This window comes from Gossypium hirsutum, chromosome A13, assembly GCF_007990345.1.
Source record: "Gossypium hirsutum isolate 1008001.06 chromosome A13, Gossypium_hirsutum_v2.1, whole genome shotgun sequence".
Classification (NCBI taxonomy): Eukaryota; Viridiplantae; Streptophyta; class Magnoliopsida; order Malvales; family Malvaceae; genus Gossypium; species Gossypium hirsutum.
Window position 1 is genome coordinate 12,374,100 of NC_053436.1, and position 23,543 is coordinate 12,397,642.

Consider the following 23,543-nt stretch of genomic DNA (forward strand, 5'->3'; position numbering starts at 1 on the left):
CCTCATCGGATTAAACCGAAGTAACAGTAACAGTATGACACACAAGGTGCCTCATCGACTCGAAGTCGAAGTAACAGTACGAAACTTATAGTGCCTCGTCGACTTAAGGTCGAAGTATCCCTGAACACTTCCAATCCTATGGCATGCCAATTATATTTGACTCAGTCTGATACAGTTAATAGGGTATTCAATTCATTTATCAATTCACAGTAATTAATCATTTCAATATCCATTTCACAATAATCACAAATTCACATACATTCAATTCAATATCAAAACACTAATACTTACCTTAATATCTTTCCATACACATATAATAATAAAAACAACAATTTAAATGTTAAGTTTGGTTTATAGAAATACAAACCGTAATTCTCAAATTACTCTTCGCCAACTTTCTCCTTTCCTTTCATTGTCGAGGTCTCCGGTATTACGTTAGCAATTAAACTCCAAGCTTCAAATTCCCTATTTCCCCTTTTTCTTTCTTTTCTTCTTTCTCTTCTCTGTTTTCGAATGGTTCTGTTTCTTTTTATGTTTTATTTTGTTTACTTTATCTTTTATTTTTACTTTAGTTTATTATATTATTATATTAACTTAATAAAATTATTATTTCTTAAATAATAAGTAATTAAATATGTATTTTACAATTGTATGTATATGATTTATTACACTTATACTTTACTATCACCATACATTTGTCAACTTACTAATTTATTCATTAATCTAATAATATAATATAAATTAAATATTTATTATGAAATATTTATTTAATAACAAATATAAATATTACAAATGTACACATATATATTTTACATTTGTATTTTATTATCACCATCCACTTATCATAATTTCAATTTATTTATCATATAAAAATCTTTTACAAATTAATAATAAATAATAAAATATCTTTTTACTAATTATATATAAATAATACAAATGTACTCATTTAAATTAATACACTTGTATTTTATTTTTACCTTACACTTGTCTTTTCTTAATTTATTTCATAATATAATAATATAATCAATTTAATTTATAATATAATAAAATAATAACAATAATAATATATTTTATAATTAAACAATCATAAAAATCAAAGATTTTATGTTTTGCCACCTCATTCATTAGAATAGGCTTAATTGCCCATTTGATCCCTACTTTTTTCTTTTAATCTATAATTAAACTTTTACCTTTTATTCAATTTAGATCCTTTTTCCTAATTTCTCTTAATTAAACTAAATTCATCTAATTAAAACTTAATTAGAACATTACTAGACTCACAATTACTCCTAATAATTATTTACGAACCCATTTTGTTAATACGGAGGCCTGATAATGTACTTTTTTGATGCCCGTGAATTTTGGGTCATTATAGAATATGAGTGAGAATTTGTAAGATTGAGTCAGTATGCTCATGAATGTGTATTTACTGAGGCAATAATGTGCAAAAGATTTGAGGATGGTCTGAACAAAGATATCCGTTTGTTAGTCGGGATTCTTGAGATTAAAGAATTTGTTGTGCTTGTTGAACGAGCATGTAAAGCCGAAGATCTCGGGAAAGAGAAAAGAAAACCCGATTCTGAAACTAGAGAAATGCGAAAGAGATCATCGGACAAATCATTTCAATCTGCATCAAAGAAATTTCGAGATGATAATAGCCGTTCAAATGCTTATGTGGGACATTCGAATAGAGATCATGCTAGATCGCATTCGAATTTCAAAGCTCTAGCTACGTCTGTTGTCAGTGTTGGTAATGCAAAGAATGAAAAGCCTGAGTGTAATCAATGTGGAAGACGACATTTTGGAGAATGCTGAGGAAAAAGTAATAATCGAACTTGTTACAGTTGTGTTCATGAGACCACTTTATAAAAGATTGCCCAGATTTAGCTGAAAAAGATAATGTTCAGAATCTGAGGCCAAGTGGCAACGCTTCTCATTGTAGACCTCCCAGAAATACGGGAAATGTAAGCAATAGTCAAAAAGGAACAAAATATACAGCTATTAGATCCGAGGCTCGTGCACCTACTAGAGCCTATGCTATCTGAGCTCGTGAGGAAGCTTCGTTGCCAGATGTGATTACGGGTACATTCACTCTTTATGATACTTCTATGATTGCTTTGATAGATCCTAGATCAACACATTCATATATATGCATGAACTTAGTGAATAGTAAGACTTTGCCTGTAGAGTCTACTAAATTTGTAATTAGAGTTTCGAACCCCCTAGGCAGATGTGTTTTGGTTGATGTTTCAAGACACTTGTTTTCCGGCTGATCTGATGTTGTTACATTTTAATGAGTTTGATATAATTTTTGGTATAGATTGGTTAACTTTGCATGATGCTATTGTGAACTGCAAACGGAAAACTATTGATTTGAGATGCAAGAATGATGAAATAGTCAGAATTGAATCTAGTGATTTGAAAGGATTGCCTGCTGTGGTATCTTCGATGAAAGCTTTGAGTATTGTGAGAAAGGGTTGTGAAGCCTATTTTGCTTATGTGATCGATTCAAAAGTGTTAGAAAGGAAAGTTGAATCAATGTAGAAAGGAAAGTTGAATCAGTGTAGAAAGGAAAGTTGAATCAGTGTCTGTTGTATGTGAATTCCCTGATGTGTTTCCTAAAGAACTTTCGGGATTACCTCCGATCCGAGAAGTTGAATTTGGTATTGAGTTAGTACTGGGAACTACTTCGATTTCAATAGCTCCGTATAGAATGGCTCCGATTGAATTAAAATAATTAAAGTCTCAGTTGCAAGAGTTAACCGATAGAGGATTTGCTAGACCGAGTTTCTCACCTTGGGGTATTCCGATTCTGTTTGTGAAAAAGAAAAACGGTACGATGAGAATGTGTATAGATTATCGTCAGTTCAACAAAGTGACTCTCAAGAATAAGTATCCTCTGCCCCGAATTGATAATTTGTTTGATCAGTTGAAAGGAGCTGCTGTGTTTTTGAAAATAGATTTGAGATCAGGCTATTATCAGTTGCGAGTGAAAGGCTCAGACATTCTGAAAATTGCATTCTGAACAAGGTATGGCCATTATGAATTTTTAGTTATGCCTTTCGGATTGACTAATGCACCAGCTATCTTTATGGATTTGATGAATAGAATTTTCAGACCATATATAGATCAATTTGTTTTTATATTTATTGTTGACATACTGATTTATTCACGTGATGAATCCGAACATGCCTAGTATCTGATAAAAGTGTTATAGATTTTGTGAGATAAACAGTTATATGCAAAATTCAGTAAATGTGAATTCTGGTTGTGCGAAGTTGGTTTTCTGGGTCATATTGTATCAGCATCTGGTATCCGAGTTGATCCGAGCAAAATTTCTGCTATTTTGGATTGGAAACCTTCGAGAAATATTTCTGAAGTTCGTAGTTTTTTGGGACTTTCTGGATTCGTAAAAGGCTTTTCGATGATTGTGACTCAGTTGACAAAGCTACTTCATAAAGATGTGAAGTTTGAATGGTTTGAAGAGTGTTAGAAAAACTTTGATCAATTGAAAACTTTGTTGACTGAAGCTCCAGTATTGGTGCAACCTGAATCGGGTAAAGAATTTGTGATCTAAAGTGATGCTTCATTGATCAAACTGGGATGTGTTTTGATACAAGAAGGTAAAGTCATTGCTTATGCTTCAAGACAGTTGAAGTCGCACGAAAAGAACTATCCGACACATGATCTTGAGTTGGCTGCAATTGTGTTTGCTTTGAATATTTGGCGCCACTATCTGTTTGGTGAGAAATGTCACGTATATTCTAATCATAAGAGTTTGAAATTCTTGATGACACAGAAAGATTTGAATCTGGGACAGAGAAGATGGTTAGAACTACTAAAAGACTATGACCTTGTGATTGATTATCATCCAGGTAAGACAAATGTTGTTGCTGATGCTTTGAGTCAAAAATCATTGTTTGCTCTGCGTGCGATGAATGCTCATTTGGTTCTGTCTGATGATGGTTCAGTTTTAGCTGAATTAAAAGCGAGATCTTTTTTTTTACAACAGATTATCGAAGCTCAGAAGATTAATAATGAGATTTTATCAAAACGAGCTCAGTGTGATTTAGAGTCTGATTCAAAGTTCAGAGTTGATAACGATGATTGTCTGAGATTCTGAGATAGAATTTATGTTCCGAGAAATCCAGAGTTAATTCAGATGATTTTGAATGAAGCTCACAATAGTCGAATATCTATGCATCTGGGTAGTACGAAAATGTACAATGATTTGAAACAACAATACTGGTGGTCTGGAATGAAAAGAGATATCTCTGACTTTGTTTCTAAATGTTTGATCTGTCAGCAAGTTAAAGCTGAACATTAGGTGCCATCTGATTTGTTACAACTGATTATGGTTCCAGAATGGAAATGGGATAGAGTGACAATAGACTTTGTTTCAGGTTCGCCCTTATCTCCGAGAAAGAAAGATGCAATCCGGGTTGTAGTTGATCGATTGACGAAATCTGCCATTTTATTTCGATTCGATCCGGTTACTCGCTTGATAAATTAGCTAAGTTATACATTTCTAATATTGTGAGATTGCATGGTGTGACATTATCTATAGTGTCAGATAGAGATCCGAGATTTACTTCACGATTTTGGAAGAAGTTGCAAGATGCTCTGGGTACAAAATTGCATTTCAGTACTACTTTTCACCCACAAAAGGACGGTCAATCCGAGCAGATTATTCAGATACTCGAGGATATGTTGAGATATTATAAAATAAAAAACATACATACAATAATAAAAAAACTAATGTAAACAATATATAATGAAGATATAATAAAATAACAAAGAATAAACAATATACATGAAAGAATAACAAACCAATATATAATAAAACAATATATACATGAAAGAATCTTTAATAACAAAGAAATAATAAAATATGTTTTTTAAAGAATAAACTATATACATAATAAATTTGAAAGGAAATGCAAATAAATAGATTTACAAGAAAATATGTAAAATAACATGGAATTAACAATGCATATAGAATAAAACCAATTTTAATATAAATTATATATAGTAATAATATATAAGGGTAGTTAAATTAAATATTATCCAAAAATTTGAAATGATATGATATAAAAGAGGATCTTAAAATAATAATCTTATAATTTAAACAAAAAAAAAACAAAGTATAGTTATCAAAGCAATTCGAAATGTATGTAAAAAGAATTTAAAAGATGAATGCCAAATGAATTAAAAAAATAAAAAATAATAATGAATTATGCAAATTAAAGTGAGATAAAGAACCTAATTGAAATAACATCAAACTAAAAGAGATAATTCACAAATAAAATAAACCATTGAAATTGAAATAATGACTAAAGCGCAATGCGCGTGAATGTCCAAGGATTAAAAATGCAATTATCCCAAATTCTTGGACGCACCGTTTAAGCACGGATCAAATCAAAACAGCATATAAATTTCAGAAAAGAATTAAAAAGCAAAAGAAACATAAATAGGACTCAATCAGATGACATCAAAACAGAGAGGGACCAAATGCACAAATAGCCCCTTAAGACGGAAACGCGCATAACAAATGTATATAGAATAAAACCAAATGCGCGGACCCTCAATACTCAAACGGCGCCGTTTCCTTGATTTATAAAATCAGCCTTTTCTTTTTCTTTTTTTTTTAAATCCTAAAATCATTTAAACTATAACCCTAAGAAAAAAAATTAAAGAAATGCTCTGTAGATTTCGGCCACCGTCGCAGGACCATTAAATCTGGTGCTTCATCATGCGCGAGGAGAGTCTTTAACTCCACTCGGGCCATACTCGGAGGCAAAGTCACTCTTTAACATCAGAAAAACGAAAAAAGACCCCATTTAGATCCAATCTCGGAGGAGTCGAGGCTCCAACGATGAACCATAGGTGAGCTCCCTTTTCCCTCTCGTTCTTTTTTACACGTAAATAGATAAATCAAAGAAATATAAACGAAATTGAAAGAAAAACGAGATTCCAAAATCGCCTCTTTAATTTTGATTGCTTTCTTTTCAATATGCGTGTAATCGACCCCTTTTACACTTGATTCTCTGGCTTTTTATAGCCGAATAAAGAGAAATAAGAAAAAATAAAAGAAAATACAATGGCCCTAGATTTTATGTTATGCATTTGTTGTCAATTGCTGGATATCTGCTGTGTTGTTTGCTAGTCCGTTTTGCAGGAACAAAGGTCGTAGTGTTGCTAATGCGGTTAGGCTGTTCATAGAAGCTGCAGTACAGGCTTCTAGAAGCTTCAACTTGCTTGGGCCCTGCGAGCTTACCCCATAGTCGAGCTGCTGGGGCTTGGAGGCTATTGCGGCTCGAGGAAACTTCAGAAACCCTTAGGGTTTCTGAAAGAATTTAGACATCGGGCCCTTTTGGGTTAATTTTATTTGGGCCAAAGGTTTAGATTTGGGCTATTATTTTTGGGCTTTTGTACTTAGGCTAATCAGGCCTTGCTTATTCAGGTCTAGCCCTGCATTGATCTGGACCTATTTAGGTTTTAAATTAGCTCAGGCTCTTTGGGGTTTATTGGGATACAAATGTAAATGGACTGGGACTATTAAAACATTTAGTTTTATTTATTTTATTTTATTTTTTTTTGGTTTTTCTATGGGCCCGGGTGAAATGGGCCTATTACAATCTTCTATGAATGTTATGAAATATTGTTGACCATTCCAGGATGCCGTAGGGAATGGCCCACAAATATCTGTATGAATTAATTTTAAGACGTCTGAAGATCTGTTGGCACCCAATCTCTTGGTTTTGGTCTGTTTTCCCTTAATGCAATCGACACAGACATCAAAGTCTGTAAAGTTAAGGGACTCTAAAATACCATCAGACACAAGGCGTTCAATTCTAACTTTTGAGAAATGACCTAAGCGCCTATGCCATAATGATGCCAAATTTCCTTATTTAATTTACGTTTAATACCACGTGATTCCACATGCAAGGTTTCATTATAGGATGCAACTGTTTATAGCAAATAAAGGTTGTCATAAGTATTTAAATAACCAGTTCCAGTAACATTTAAATTTAAAGACAAATTAAATTGATTGTTTCCGAATGAACAATAATATCCAAAGTTATCCAATGAATAAACAAAAACTAAATTTCGTCTAAATGACAGTACAATAAAAGTGTATTTTAAATCCAAATAAAAACCAGTTCCTAATAACAACCTAAAATTCCCAATCGCTTCCACTTCTACCGATTTTCCATCACCCATAAAGATGTGTCTTTCACCATCACTTGGCTTTCGGTAACTCAGGCAACCCTGCATAGAAACACTTATGTAAGTAGTAGCACCAGAATCTATCCACCAAGTGTTTCTACTGAAGCTAAATTAATCTTAGAATAGACCAAATTAAGAATTATACATTTCTTTGCACGCCAAGCATGATATTTGGTACAATCTTTCTTTACGTGTCCAGACTTGTTACAAAAGAAACAACTCTCTGTAGCTTGCTGTTGTTTCTTTTGAGCTGGACCCTTAGCAGTTTCATTCTGATTTTTTTTTCTTGCCCTTGTCTTTAGGGGCATTGGCCAAATGAGCATTTTCAGACTTATCACGCTTCAACCTTTCTTCCTCTTACACATAATGAGAAATGAGCTTATTTAGGGCCCATTTCTCCTTTTGAAAATTATAACTAATTTTTAAATTAATTAAACTATGCATGAAGTGATACCAAAACATAAGAACAAGCAATTCCTCAAAAAGCTTGATCTTAAGTGCCCTAAGTCTTGAAGCAATATGGAACATCTCCATAATGTACTCCCTTACGTTTCCTTGACCTTTATACTTCATATACATCAAAGAAGTCAGAAGTGATGTCATCTCAACCTTATCGTTTTTAGCAAACATTTTTCAATTTCATCAAGGAAACCCTTGGCCTGAGTAATCTCTTCAGATTCAGTGCCCTTAAAGGCTTCTGGAATGCTGTGTTTCATGATCATTAGACTCATGCGATTTGAACGATCCCACCTCTCAAAATCCCTCTTAACATCAAGGGTGCAGGTTGTTCTTCCCTTAGTGCAAGGTCTATGTCCATACAACCAAGCACTATAAGTAAGTGTCTTTTCCATTCCTTAAAATTAATCCCATTAAGCATGGGTATAGAATTTATATTAGCAGATATTGTGGTAGCAGAAGATGAATTAGCTTAAATTAATATTCATAAGTAAACAATAAATTCAAGATAATGGCTAATCCCATCTCAAGATACCCAACACAGCATTAATATCAAGTCTTTGGACAGTAATATTAACCATAAGCGGTACTCTTGTTGTAGCAATCAAACATTGACAATAAATTATGTCAAACAATGAATTAATCTTTGGACTAACTTGTTGCTCACATAAAATACCTTATAATTTTCACACATTTATCACCACAGATGTCGTTAAAATTCTGCCAAATATTAACTTACCTTTAGGTCAATTAATAAACGCATGAATCACAAAAACATATAATCATCTTAATATTTCAAATAAACTAATCTACACAAAAGAGGTCACTTTGGCGGCATTTTGTTTCAACTAATTTATTTAAAATATTAAATATCCTTAATTAAAAGCCAAAATCTGAATTTATTTGTTTCAAAATATTTACCTTAATTTCATCTTTCAATCAAATTAATAAATAATTATATATATTTATATAAATTTCCAAAACAACATGCATTTATTATATATGTATATAATCAAAATATATATATGAATTAAGTTATGTCTATTTACTGTTAACTTTTTTTTAATCCATCGAAAAAAAATAAAAGAAAAGGAAAACCTTTTTTTTATAAATTCAAAAAAAAATACTTTAATATAAGCCTTCAAAGATCAATATATATCCGAAATATAAAACCCATAAAATTTTATGAATCAATTGTTTAAAGAAGAAACTTTAATCAATTACCAATGATTTAACATGACGAGGCTCAGATGCCACTTGTTAGATTTGTAAAAATAAATCTGAAATAAAACTTAATAAACCAATATCTATCATGTCAAATCATCAAGAATAAATTAAGAACAAATCAAGAACAAAACTAGATGAGGAAGTGTACTTGAATCCATGAATTTCTTGAAGTTTTACCGGATTTTCGGGATTTGATCTTCCAAATTAGCACATAAGAAATTCAGAGAATATCTGCTCTCTCTTTCCTAATGATGGGATATTAGAAAAGATATCTTGTGTATAATTTGGGGACTATAACCCTAATATTTATAACATTGGCATATTAGTTCTAATCAAATTCTAATTAGCCCATCATTAATCAGAATTTGATTAGAATTCAATTACTAGAGTAACTACACATATTTGACCTATACTTTATTTAATAATTAAAGCCCAATAAAATTTTAACCAAATTAGATCACTTTTAATTTGGGCTAACCTATTATGATAGTAAATAATAACATGTAATTACCTTTATTATATATGTGATGTCCATATTTTCCAACATTTTATGCTCATTAAACAATTAGCGGGATGTGGTCACCAAGAAGATGTATGTGTTTCTTCGTAAGGTTTTCTCTTTTGCCCCCTCTGATATTTGGCAAATGATATTTTATGAAATACTAAGCATTTAGAAACCAAGAGGGTTACTTTACCTTTCCCCTCCCTTTATCTTCCAAATCCTTGTCAAGTAAAAGCTCAATATTGTTGACAATGATGAGGTCTTTGAGCCAATGTTGCTTGAATTGAAGTACTCTTGTCAATGGGAGAAAGGAAAGCATGTTGCAGCGGACACTTACGAAGTTGTCTCTGACGATGATACTAAGAATGAAAATGAACCAGGGCTAGTCACAAACCAAGTTGCTATTAGAAAAACATAATGAGTTCCACAATAGAATTTTAAAATTTTTTTATGCATTTAGTATCAACTAAGGTAGTTAATAACAATACAACATCAATAATTTAGTTCTTGGTTGTGTTTTGATCGACATTGATAAGTTGGAGAAGTTGAGTTGCTATTGAACTCGAATTGTTCATAGGTAATTGCACTCCTTTTGTAAAAATGATCATACTTCGAATTACAAACCTTAAAAATCAAGTAATTTAAAAATCGATTTAAAGAGACCTCATAGATCTATGATTTGGCCACTAGAATCTCCCAAAAAGATGGTAAAAAAGTCTCTTAAATTCAAGTCAAAGTTACCCTTATGAAAGTAAGCAATAAGTGTCAAACTTCTTACGTACGGTTGCATTACTTTACAAAAATGATCATAACTTGAGCAATATAATTCAAAATTAAGTGATTTAAAAATTATTACAAAAAGAAACTGGTTATCTGGTTTAAGCATAATAATCACCCCAAAAGCTCATAGGAGCATGTTGAAAGTCTAGTCAAACTTCAACCTTTACTTTCAACCAATTAAATCTTCACCACTATTCTCCAACTTATAGCTCACATGATGTATGGCATTGTTTCATACATGAAAACAAGTATTGAATCAAATTCACTCTTTTTGTAGAACAATTGAATTGATAAGTATCAATTTAATTATCTTCATCTATGTGTATTTTGTTCAACCACTGGTAAAATAGAGAGTTTGGTTTACTTAATCGCTCTAGAGGCCTTATATCTCAATTCATTATGGATGTTTTGGTGACAGCCTGCCTTGATTTTTGCCCTTCATATGAAGCTTTAATGTTCCGTTTGAGAAGCTGTGTGTCCATAAGTTTAAACAGCTATTTCTAGGTTATGAATTTATGATTGAAAACCCTCCATCTGGCATGTCATGTCCCCTTCTTCAAACTTCAATTTCATTATTATTACAGTTTTTGTCTCTTTCTGGTGCCTTTCTCTTCACCTCATTTTCTCTCCACAACTACTATATAACATTGGGTTTCCATCATGATATCAAAACCTCGTATTTTTTAGTATCTAATTAAAACTTTTAAAGCCTTAATTAAGACGTTTTAAAATTTTTGAGACTTCTTTAAATATTTTGAGATAATTAATTTTTTTTTAATTTTGAAAGGTTTAATTTAATTTTTTTTAAACCCCTTGTGGAGGAAGCAATTGAATTCCTTTTTAAAAAAATATAAAAGAACTTAATTATTTTTTTAATTTTAAATAATTAAAATTTGCCAAAATTTTAGAGGGCGAGCCTCCTCCAGCTTCAACCACATTCCATACCCTCCATAATTTAATGCTAAAAAAAAAGCACATAATTATCTATACTCAAATAAAATGTTAAATCAATTGAAGTGTAATTTAGTTGGTAAGGATTTAAAATTTAAATTTTTTCACAAAAAATTTAAATTTAAAATACTATAATTTTACATAATAGTTTGTACTCACGGATGTGCCAAAATCTAACAAACAGTTGACAAGTATTTGAAAATTACTTAAATCAGAAGAAAGTTATTATGGATAAGATATTTTACTAAGGGCTTCGCCGTTTGGCCCAGTCCAAAAAGTCAAACAAACTCCAAATACATGGAAAATGGGTTAATTCCAGCAAAAATACTCTAAATATTAAATTGCTCTTTATTTTTTAAAATTTTCTAATTTAAGTCCTTAAAGTCTCCGTATTGATTATTGATTAACCAAATCATATAATTAGTGCCAGTTCAGATATAACATATAGATCAAAATGTAAAAAGGAAAAAAAAAATCTTCATAAATTTTATTATAACTTTATGACTTTTATAACACGTTAAATTCAAATTATTCATATGATAGGTATACATGTATTTATGATTTTCATTTGTGTTCTAAATATGATTTAAATTTTATCCAAATTGACATTTAATGCTTAAATTAATAATAGGTTGATGGAAGAACTTGCTTTTTCTTTTTATAGTATTGATACTTAATTAAATGTTTTGAAGTCTAAAGACTGATTTAAAATTTAAACAATAGTTTGAGGATGTTTGGAGAAATTAACCCTCAGAAAAACTATTTAAATGAGTAAAGTAAAAGGTTGGCGTATCAATATCGTGTTGCTTAGTGGCGCAGTTTAGAAGTTGGTAACGCATCAGCTGTTTCATACAGCTCTCATCGCAATTTTTTCTGTTTTCCCGCAAAACGACTACTTTCCTTGCAATGAATCCACAACACCATTCTCAATCGGAGCCGGACCTTCCGGTTCCACCCCTCGCTTCTCTCCGGATCCAACCCACGTCGCCACGTGTCCCGTTGACCGTTACTCCTACCACTGGTGCCCAACGTCGCATCGCCATCGCCGTCGACTTGAGCGATGAGAGCGCTTACGCCGTCCGATGGTCTGTTCAGAACTACCTTCGTCCCGGAGACGACGTGATACTCCTCCATGTCCGTCCGACGTCCGTCCTTTACGGAGCCGACTGGGGTTCCGTCCAAGTCCAAACCATCCCTAACTCCACAACTAATCACGAAAATGCCACCGCCGACGAAGAGTCGCAGCAGAAGCTCGAGAACGAGTTCGACCTTTTCACGACGACGAAAGCGAACACGCTGGCGCAGCCGTTAGTGGATGCTCAGATTCCGTTTAAGATTCACATAGTGAAAGACCATGACCTGAAAGAGAGATTGTGTTTGGAAGTGGAGAGGTTAGGGCTGAGTGCGGTGATCATGGGCAGCAGAGGGTTTGGAGCCGCTAGGAGGACCAGCAAAGGGAGGCTTGGAAGTGTTAGTGATTATTGCGTCCACCACTGTATTTGTCCGGTGGTGGTGGTGCGGTACCCCGATGAGGAGGAGACCGGAAAAAAGAAGATTGCCGGAGAAGATGCGGAGCTGCAGCCGGTACCGGAAGAGGAACTTGAGTATTATGATGCGGAGGAGGAGCACAGAGGTTTAAGTTGATTTTATATTTAATTTTATGGTGATCAACAGCTTTAATTGGGTCTTATAATTTATAAAGCTTTCTACAGTAATTTCTGGACTTTATTTTTATTTTTTTGCTTTATGTACATGATGAAGTTCTTGTTAGGGCTCTAATTGAGCTAAGCCAAGGTTGAGAAGCTCGAGTCGAAACTCACTGCTCGAAGGTCGATTTGATCTCGAAATAAAATTGAACTAGGTGATTAAACTCAAGATCGGCCATAGTAAAATTCAACTACTTCAGCTTGGCTTAATTAAGTTTGTTTATACCATTTATGCTCTAACTCAAGCTCCATCCATAAATTAAAAGCTTTATTACGCTTGTGAATTGCTTGAATTAAGTATAAAGATACTCAAACTAGGTTCGCTTGATACCTCAAGCTGCTTGAGACTGACCCAATCAAGTTTGAACTTTTCTCAAGTCGAACTTGAATAGCTTGGGAGCAGACGAGTTTGATTTACGCCCCTAGTTCTTGTTAAAAGTTAAAGAACAGTAGTCCAATTGGAGGAATGAAAACAGTTTTGAGACGTGGTAAGTTGCAGGAGAAATGAGGTTTTTGCTTAGTTTCTTGGATATCGGCTTGGGAGATATTATGGAAATACTGACAACTATTAAACCCATGAACCTGGTGCATAGTTGTAACAGCCAAGAAAGCATACATATGGGGTCTTGAGAATGATCTTGGAGATATGCAATGTTTGTCTGTCCTGCAAATTGGATCAAATATTTGTGCTGAATTCATTGCTTGATGTGAATTAAAGGTTGAATCAGTGCTCTGTTCTTGCTTCTGGTCTAAACCAAAGTAGAGGTATAGAAATATGTGAGGCATGTAGGATGTGATGTTTTTTCTACTCCATAATAGGTTTCATACTGAGGTTAAGCAGTATGGTATTAATATTCAAATCACGTCTCTCACTCGTTCGTATTTTTGTTAGCAGATACTTTATATGAATCAGAATGAGAAGTGCTTACTGATCCAGGTAATTTAAATCTATACTTGATTGAAATCCATTTATGATCTATGTTACCTCAATGTTGTTTTATGTTGTTAGTATTCATACCCATATTCAGATATGTTCTTAGGGCCAGTTCTGCATTACTTTTCAAAAGCACTTCTGGCTCTAAAAACACTTTTGGAAGAAAAGCTGTGCAGAACAAGCTGCTTTTAGTTGAAATTTTTAGCTTTTCAGAAGTGCTTTTCAAAAGCACTTCTGAAACGGAGAAGTTAAAATTTTTAACTTTTCCTCTCCCAAAAGCACTTTTAGTGCTTAATTACTTTTTCACCCAATAATAGAGTACTTTTCTTTTCTTTTTTCTTAGTACTTAATTACAAATGTGTTAAAATCATTAATTAAAAATAAAAAAATATTTTTTAAAATACTAATTACAAATATTTAAGAGTTATATTTAAATATTTAAAATATAGTTTATATACTCTAATTAAATTTTATAAATAATTAATATTTATTGCTTAAAAATATTTATATTTTATATTTTATATATTAAAATATTAACAAGAAATTATAATATATTTTTTTTATATTCTTACTAAAATATAATAATATTAACTAATTTAAATATTATTTAAATGTATATTTGTTATTTGATAATAACATGTCTAAAATGGATATTTTATTTTTCAAAAGTACTTTTTGACAGCAATGTTAAACACTCAAATTTTAAACTAAAATTTTCAAAAGTACTTCTCAAAAGTACTTTTTTACAATACTTTTCAAAAATACTTTTCAAAAGCATTGTCCAACTAACCCTTAGTTGTCATGGGAGCAGAGAACTCATTGATGGGTCTGATTGTAGTAAAGGTTTGTGATTTTAAATGCATGATTTGCAGGCTTTACACTTGTAATGTACACGGTCCTTTGTATGAAGTCTTTCAAAAATTAAGTTTTAAACTTTTATTTGTTGGATAGGGTTGATTGGTGTGCTCAGATTGCAGCCAAGGGTGATGAAAGCTAAAACAAAATGTGAAATGTGGTAGCAAAGAAGCGTTGAGAATCTAGTGTTTGTGTGGAGCTGGGATTTGAATGCTTTGTATAGATGGATAGGAATAGGCCTAGGGCAGTTACTTTTCTTTCTCTCTTTTCACTTTTCAGTGTACTTTTCCTCTTAGTTGCCTGCCTACCACAATTTACTTCTCATTTCTCGTGTATGTAATCTAGTTTCCTTGTCAACTAGTTATAAGCCTTTTTTGAGGATTACCAACTCTTTGTATTCGTTTGCAATTAGACCTGTTCATGAGCTGAGTTATCAATCTAAACTTAAAGGTTTGCTTAAAATTTTGAAGAGTTTTGGTAAATATATTATGCTCGAAAAATAGATTTGGACAAAAAATTAAGTTCGTTTAAAATATGGGTACGACTCAAGCTTAAGCATTTAAGGCCCAAGCTCAACCTGGTTTGGCTTATTTTTAAGTTTATAATCTTTTATATTATGTTATTTTTAGATACTATTTAATCTAGAATACATTAAAAAAATAAACATATACTAAATATATAATACTATTTTAATATAAATATTAAAATAATATTAGGATGATTATATATAAAAAAATAATATGAGATGGTCTAAAATTGTTTTGATTTAGTCCGTTGCAAATATAAATAGGTTTGGGTAAAATTTTAAGTTTATATTTTAGGTTGGGCCCGGTTTAAGTAAACATAAAATATATTAATATCATATTTAAGTTTAGTCTAAACTTGATTTGGCATAGCTCATGAGCACCTCTAGCTGTAATCAAGTTTGAATGGTGATAAGCTTAAGTTCAATTTGAAATTTGTAGATGACTAGGTATAAATTTTTAAGATTAAGCTCGATTCAAGATATAATCAAACTATTCTAGCTCGGTATGATATCAACTTGATTTAGCTCGTTCACATGTTTTTTATACTCAAAATAAAATAACTTAATTTGGGTGGGACTCATTTAAATCGCTTGAACTCGGATTATATATATGTAAATGATATTTTTTATGAAATGGAAAATCAACTTGTGGGATGAAATAAGAGTGTTTAACATCATTCACTATCAAATGTAATACAAACTCTGTATGATGGAGCAGGTTACTATTAATGTAATAATTTTTTTATTCAACTATATATGTATTAATATTAAATTTTAGCAGTAAAATAACTTACAGATTGGTCTGGGCCTTACGTGAAGATGACGGAAAAAAAATGTAAAGCCAGAGCTCTGGGTGAAGGAACTAAGAGATTGCGGTATGTCGGTTCGTCCTATAAACTCCTTTTTAATGGCGGATAAAGACGATTTCGACTTCATTTTAGGATATGAGCTAATTGAAATCCAAGATTTTACCCCCTACCCTCAGAGTTTCAGCTTTCGATTTCGGTCGACTATGACTTCCAGCTTATCCCTTCTCAGAATAAGCTCTAAACTACTCAAACTGTTAGCTCTCTCAAGGATTCCCAGACACCTGCTGCCATCCATTACCGGTATCGTTTCTTTCTAATTACCCACAATTTTTTTTTTCATTAATGAACTGTTAAAATATGAACTTTTTTCCCTCTAATTTTTAATGTGAAAACAGTTGGCTTCTGCAGGAGGATAAATTTCATAAATTAGCTAATTCCATAATCCATGACCTTCAAGAAAAATACTTGAGGCAAGTAAGATTTGCTGATTTTGGAACTTTTCTTTCCTTCATTTTGTGAGGTTTAACACATTGCCTTGCAATTGTTAGAATGAAGTATTGACACTAAAACTTGGGGATTTGGTCACCTATGTGTTGACTAAACAGATCCCTGATCGACAAATTTGGTTATCTTCACCACTAAGGTATGATTCTTTCCCATTTATTGTAATCACAAGATTTGGCTTTGTGTTCTTTGGGATTGGAGATGATGTTCTGTTTACATTTTGTAACCCCTTAATTACTTTGGAATTAACTTAAGGTTGATAGACAGGAGATTTAATTCGTCTTTACCAACCTTCTCCATTAATTTTGTTGGTCCAAGACTTTTTAGATGTATGTAGGGGAAGGTAGCTTTTTTCTTTAAATTATTGGTTGAAACTTTTCATGTGGACATTAGCCAGGTGTTGAACCTGCTTATGTTTGTTTAGATGGTCCCTTGTAGTTGGGTCATAGATCATTGATGGCTAGTTATTTGTGTAAATAATCTGTTGTACAACTAAAGCTTAAATAATTGATTCTAATGCCCCTCTGTTTAGGCCCTTTATTAGGTATTAGCTCAACATTTACAATACCCTAAAATTAATACGTCATTTTGAATCTAAAACTACGCTGCTTCGAGTCTCCGGAAGAATGACCCGTTGAGTGTTGGCGTCCTCATACTATCTCTGCATTTGTAATAATAAGTTGCCATTTCCTTTGTCTCCATCTTTCTTCTGAAAACGCTATGTATAATAAAGGTAGGGAATTGATTTCCGTATATTTGAAACGATAGCCAGAATGTTTATCACCACCACCAGCATACCTGCTTTTGCTGAACATATGTAGGTAATCTCGAACATTGTTCTTTCGTTTATATCAAATATATGTTTGGACTGTAGCTGACAACAATATGTTTAACTACCAGCACTCTGTAGTTCAAGACTGCTTGTGTGTGTTTTACCCTAATTCCTATTTGGACAATTATGTTTGTTGAATTGTAAATGATGATGGCAATTTCATGATCTCAAAGAAAATGGTTTTTTCATGCAGCGGTCCATCCAGGTTCGAATGATAGTTTGTTTTGTGAGTTTGGATGGGCGGAGCGATACGTTTAGTTTAGTTTATTTTTTATCTCATGCTACAATATCGCTACAATATCTAATATCACCGTCACTGCTATTTTTAAATTAATAGTAGGTAAACGCATTGCCCATCCAAACCCATCAAGTTCGAATGATAGTTTGCCTAGTTCTGATGTTGATGTTGGAAGCATTTATCGCCATTGAAGGAGGGTTTGCCTGCAACAAGATATCTTTCTATATTTTTCTTAAACCCCATCTTTGGATGTAAGGATTTTTTATAAAAAGAAATACAACGTCAGCGGTAGAATATCACAAGCATACAATTTTTAGTATTGGAACCCACATTTTGTGTTTCGCAGTGAACATCGATAAGCCAAATATTGGGTTCTCTTTGGAGATAACAGCGTATCTATAAATTAATAAAATAAATCCCAAAATAGCGAATCAAACTCAATTCTTCATTTCAGTTTTACACTTCATGTGAATGTAAATTATTGTCTATAGAATGTGTTGCATACCATTTGTATGATTTTAGTTTTGAGTTAATATTTAGTAAGCTGGTAATGTATTTTATTTATTCTGCAAATAATTTTAAAATTTTATTTAGGTCTTTTTTTTAAATATTTATTTTTAATATTTTATTAATTTCTATAGAAAATTTTTTAATTCTTACTTGTGGAGTCTAAAAACTCTACTAGCAATGTACCAAATATTATTCTATTTAGTTTTTTTTTAAAAAAGAATATAAAATTAGTTTCGTCGGTTTCTCCACTAAACTGGCAAAAGATAAGTGATTTGGTTCCTATTTGTAAAAATAGGAATGTCGGTTTCGTTCATTTGTAAAAATAGGAATGTCGGTTTCGTTCATTTTCAAAAAAAAATTGAAACAAACCAATTAAATAGACCGATTGTTCAATCTTACATATATGAGAAAAATAGTGACATATTGGAACTAAAAGAGATAAATGTGACTATACATAAATTAAACATATTTATATTATTAAAATATTCATTTTTTTTATAAAGGGTGGGGGTAACACAATTTGAATTCGTGCCAAATGGATGTCTAACAAGAGTTTTAACCACCATTTCATTCAAGTCACAACAATATTTAGATTTTATACGGTAAAACATTTATTATTAAATATTTATAAATTATAATATATACTTATCATTAAAATATTAATATAAGTATTTTAATAAAATGATAAGAATATTATTTAAAATTTATTATTAAAATAAAATTATAATATTAAATAATTTATTAATATTGTAATATTAGGTTTGATTGATTGAAGTTAATTTTTAGGTTCAAATATGCCAAAGATTCATGTACTTTATGAAATTTAAAATTTATTGTAACAGCTAAATTTTCAGTAGTGTCGAAAACAGTGACCCGAGACCACTAAAATCTGAAAAGTGGGCTCGCAAAATTTATTAGTTAGTGCTTATGAGCTAATTGAGAATTTAGGAAAGCTATGAAATAGTGATTTGTGTTTTAGAAATAATTAATAGGTTAAATTGGGTCGAAAATGAGGTACTGAGACCTCGATTTCATAAACTGAGCCGTAAATATTTTTATAAATATTTACGGAGTGCTAGTGAATTAGTATTAAAGTTTCGTTAGAAAATTTTAACGTTTTGATAGTTAATTAAATAAAAAGGACTAGATTGAAAAAGGTGTAAAACTTGTCAATTAAAGAAATGGGATTAAATAGCTTAAGTGGTAAGGGGGGACCAAGAGAGTAATTAGACACTCATGGAATAGGCTGGACTGCATGTGTGAAGAAGAAAACAACAAAACTAGTGTGAACAAGGGGTAAAATAGGAAAAGAAAATAAAAATGGACTAAATTGAATCTCTAGACATTTCTTTATTTTTCTTCATCTTTCTTCAGCCAAAAACACCATTAAAGAGTCTTTCTAAGCTGGTTTTTCATATTCTTGCTACAAGTAAGCTCAATTCTTGATTATTTCTTGTAAGTTTTGTGATTTTGATACTTTTACAATTAGGTCCAACTATTGAATTCATTAGTTTTTGATTCTATGAATGATTTTGAAAGTTTCCATGGATAAGTGATGGAATTTTATGATGAATTAACATGGATTTGAAGCTCTAATTTTATTATATGATGATTTTATTTAGTGATTTTGATAAAAATTGATTTTAGGACCTAATTGTGAAAAAGTTAAGAATTAGGGTTTGGTGCTAAAATTCTAAATATAAAAGGTTGTGTAGTAATTTAGAATGATGGAATAAAGTGTTAATTGAGAAAATTTAGTTCAATTGATGGGTTAATCAATTAGGGACTAAAGTGTAAAAATTATAAAATTTAAGGTAAATGTGTAATTTTAAAAATTAAAGGGTATAAATTTGTGAAGTGGAATGATGCTGAAATATATGTGCTAATGAATGAATAATTTTATATTATAGATCAAGAGTGTAAAGAAAATCATGAAAAAGAGAAATTATCCAAATAGTTCCTAAACTATAACAAATTTTACAAACTAGTCCAGGTAAGTTCGTATGGTTAAATTTTAATGTTATTTATTTAATTGACAATTGATATTTATGTTTATTGTTGTAAATTAAGTTATTTCTAAACTATGTATATTAAAGTGAAAGTGCGAAGCGATCAGAACGTAGGATTGAGTACATTCATTCAATGTAAAAAAAAAATTGATGGCAAACTACCCAAGTAAACCAAGGTTCAGCATTTGTTGCGAACTTCTGTGTTTACGTTCTGTTAAAAAAAATTGATGGCAAACTACCCAAGTAAACCAAGGTTCAGCATTTGTTGCGAACTTCTATGTTTACGTTCCGTTTAGCTCACATGAGCTTCAGTCAACTCGTATGAGTTTCAGTTTAACCCTATTGGGTTTCCGTTTAGCTCTTTCGAGCTTTAGTTTAACCCTTATGGGTTTCCGTTTAGCACTTATGTACTTCTGTGCAGCCTTCAAGCTTCTGTATACGATGTACTCATATCCGTAAGACGTTTTCTGATTTGACAAGGTTGGTAAGTGATATATGGAATTAATGTCTGAAGATTTAAAGTTATTTTGATATCGATTTGAAATAAGTGAATTCATTGATTGAAGTTGTGTTTGGCAGGAATAGTATATTGAATGATTTACTTAAATGAATTGTTATAGTATGTTTGGTAAGATTTATGATTAAAGCCAATGAACTTACTAAGCTTCATTAAGCTTACTTTAGGTTTTTTTTTTAATGTTCTTTGTAGATTTTCAAGAAGTTCGGAGGATCGTATCAACACATCAGTTCACACTATCCAGATAACTCCGGTAGATTTTGTTATACAACTTAAGGTTTATATAACATATATAGGGTTAAATTGAAAAGAAGTAAATTTGTAATATGGTTGAGAGTGGTACAAATACATATATGTATGTTTGTATGACTGGCTTGGGCGAGCCTTGGAAACAATAGACCCGCTGTGTATGTCGCTGCGCCCCGTTTCTTGCTTTTGTTTCAGAAGCTCTTCTCACTCAAGTCGACTCTGAACTCATGGTCTCATGTAAAAAAAGAAGAAGAGGGGAAATCACCCAAACAATGGATCAATTCATTCAACAAGATCTGTTCGGATTGGACCAGGGGCGAACGGGAAATGCTTTAGGGAACAACCAAGTACCATCCGACAGTCTTAAAGAGTGAAAGAAGCAGGTATTCATAAGCGGGACGACAGCTCAAAATCGCACATTTAGCTTTGTCTGCCAGACCCTTAGTTTCATATACTTAGTAATAGCTTATAATAATCAATGAACAGAGTTAATATGGTAAGTTTATTGATAAGCCATAAAAGTAACATGTTTTAATCCCATTCTTGATGCGTTGTTGGATGGTTTATTATATAATTTAGTGAATTCGATGCTCCTAATCCTTTAAATTCATGATTCTATACTTAGGTGAGCATAGGGGAGTGAAAAGAGTGGAAAATGGGCCAAAATCAGACAAAACGAGCTATTTTCAAGATCCACATGGCCTGGCCATTCCCACATGGGCTGAGCACATGCCCGTATGATCCATACGGGTTAGTCACACGCCCATGTTCCAGTCCGTGTTGATATCGCTCCCTGTTTCCCAAACACGCCAAAATAGCCAATTTTTAGGGTTTTTGAGCATTCTAAAGTCTATAAATACGCGCTAGAAGAGGACCTAAGGGAACATACAGAGAAGAACGAAGAATTTACTCAAAGAACGCCAACGGATTCAACTCAAAAGCAGGATCTCCTTCAAGATTGAAGATCTCCATTCAATTTCTCTAGAAGTTTTTGGGTTTCTTTATATTTTGTTGTTTTTCTAATTTTGAGATGTTTTCCTTCCAAATTATGAACTAAATTCCCTAGATACCTAGGGAATATGAAACTTGTGATGAATCTTATTATTTGATTTTCTGAATTACATGATAAATACTTGATTCTTGTTCTCAATTATGTGTACTTATTTCATGTCTTAATGTTTTCAGGATATTAATTCATGATTGATGTGCTTATTTCAGTAAAGCAAAAGTCCCTATTTAAGAGTAGATCTAGCATAATTGAGTGAGTTGCATGCAATCCTAGAAATAGGATGACATAAATCTATCGGATTAGAGTCAAATCTAATAGGGGAATCTATAGATCAAGTTAATGTGATAATAGGGGTTTTAATTAAGAAGATATTTTAATTAGTCAGCATAGAGTCAATTGTTCTTATTCTCGAAAGAGATATTAACATAAATTAGGGATTTCTACGGATTAAGGCAAGTGAATAAATCGTTTAATTTAGATTAAGAGTAATAAGTGAAGTCTAGGTGGATTCTTTTATGGGTATTGTCTCTCTTATTGGTTTATTCGATTATTTTCCTACTTTATTCTCTGTAGAGTACTTAATAATTAGTTTAATTAATTTTAGATTAAAAACAACTATTTCAATTTATAGGCTAGGTAATAAAAATATAGTAATTACTAGTACTTTTAGTCCTCGTGGATACGATATTCCCGACTCACCATAGCTATACTACTATTCGATAGGTGCGCTTGCCTTTGTCGTAATTTTAGTTAGTGTTAGTGGCGTATTCATTTATGCAAATGATTTTTATGATGATATATTAGGTCTAAAACTTGATTTTTGGTTTGTATTGGTTGCTTGATTGAGTTATATTGGTATATAAGAGTGTTGTATGCAGGTTGATTGTGAAAAGTATGAGAAAAGTAGCCTTTAAATTGCCTATTTTCGTCCACATGGGCAGAGACATGGGCATGTGTCTCAGCCGTGTGTGACACACAGCCATGCACATGGGCGTGTAGTCTGGCCGTGTGTCCCCTACATCTTAAAATTTAGAAACAGAATCCTCAGAATTGAGCATACGGTCAGAGACACGGGCATGTGTGTGAAGCACATGGCCTAGCATATGCGTGTGTGGCTTTGCCGTGTGAAAATTGCACCTAATTTAAGGAAAATAAATTGGCCACATGACCTAGCATACGGGTGTGTGGTTAGCTGTGAGACCCAAGTCAGGGAGTTACACGGGGTAAGACACAACCTGAAGCACAGGCATGTCATGGGACCACACGGGTGTGTCCCTTGGCCATACGGGCGTATGACCCTTGTACTTAGGAAAAATTTTGAAATTTTATGAAAAACTTTTTGAGTTGCTCATTTAGTCCCAACTTGCTTATAATACTTAAATTGGGCCTCGAGAGTCCATTTAAGGGACAACATGATTAGTCTCAATTATAAATAATAAATGATAAGAATTATGTTTAATTATTCTGTAAACTCCGATAATACTCCGTAACCCTATTCTGGCAACGGATACGGGTTAGGGATATTACATTTATTAGTATCAGAGTTTCGGTTTAGCTAATTCTCAGAATGAATGTAATGTGTAAAGTATTTAGAAATACATGCCATACAAATCTACGATAGTGTGATGTGTATGATCCAATCTAATCTTTTTTTTTCTTATAGATTGTAAAGATGTTTGATAAATCCGAACGTGCTAAA

The 23,543-nt window shown here is 32.2% G+C and overlaps 1 protein-coding gene and 2 long non-coding RNA genes across 4 annotated transcripts; all 3 read left to right on the forward strand.

The window, feature by feature from the left end:
• Positions 1 to 5,052: 5,052 nt before the first annotated feature.
• LOC107894157 (uncharacterized) lies at positions 5,053 to 6,751 on the forward strand. Its single transcript, XR_001683174.2, has 2 exons — positions 5,053 to 5,886; positions 6,167 to 6,751. It is a non-coding gene; the product is annotated as an uncharacterized lncRNA (long non-coding RNA).
• A 5,185-nt stretch (positions 6,752 to 11,936) lies between these two features.
• Positions 11,937 to 15,103, forward strand: LOC107894156 (universal stress protein PHOS34). Its single transcript, XM_016819377.2, has 3 exons — positions 11,937 to 12,779; positions 13,748 to 13,789; positions 14,738 to 15,103. The coding sequence occupies exons 1-2, from the start codon at positions 12,053 to 12,055 to the stop codon at positions 13,768 to 13,770; spliced, it is 750 nt and encodes a 249-aa protein (XP_016674866.1). The 5' UTR covers positions 11,937 to 12,052; the 3' UTR covers positions 13,771 to 13,789; positions 14,738 to 15,103.
• Positions 15,104 to 15,506: 403 nt separating this feature from the next.
• LOC107894155 (uncharacterized) lies at positions 15,507 to 17,846 on the forward strand. 2 transcript variants are annotated; one of them, XR_001683172.2, is made up of 2 exons: positions 15,507 to 16,276; positions 16,372 to 17,846. It is a non-coding gene; the product is annotated as an uncharacterized lncRNA (long non-coding RNA). The 2 variants fall into 2 exon arrangements; XR_001683171.2 differs by having other exon boundaries at positions 16,385 to 17,846.
• The last annotated feature ends 5,697 nt before the right edge of the window (positions 17,847 to 23,543 follow it).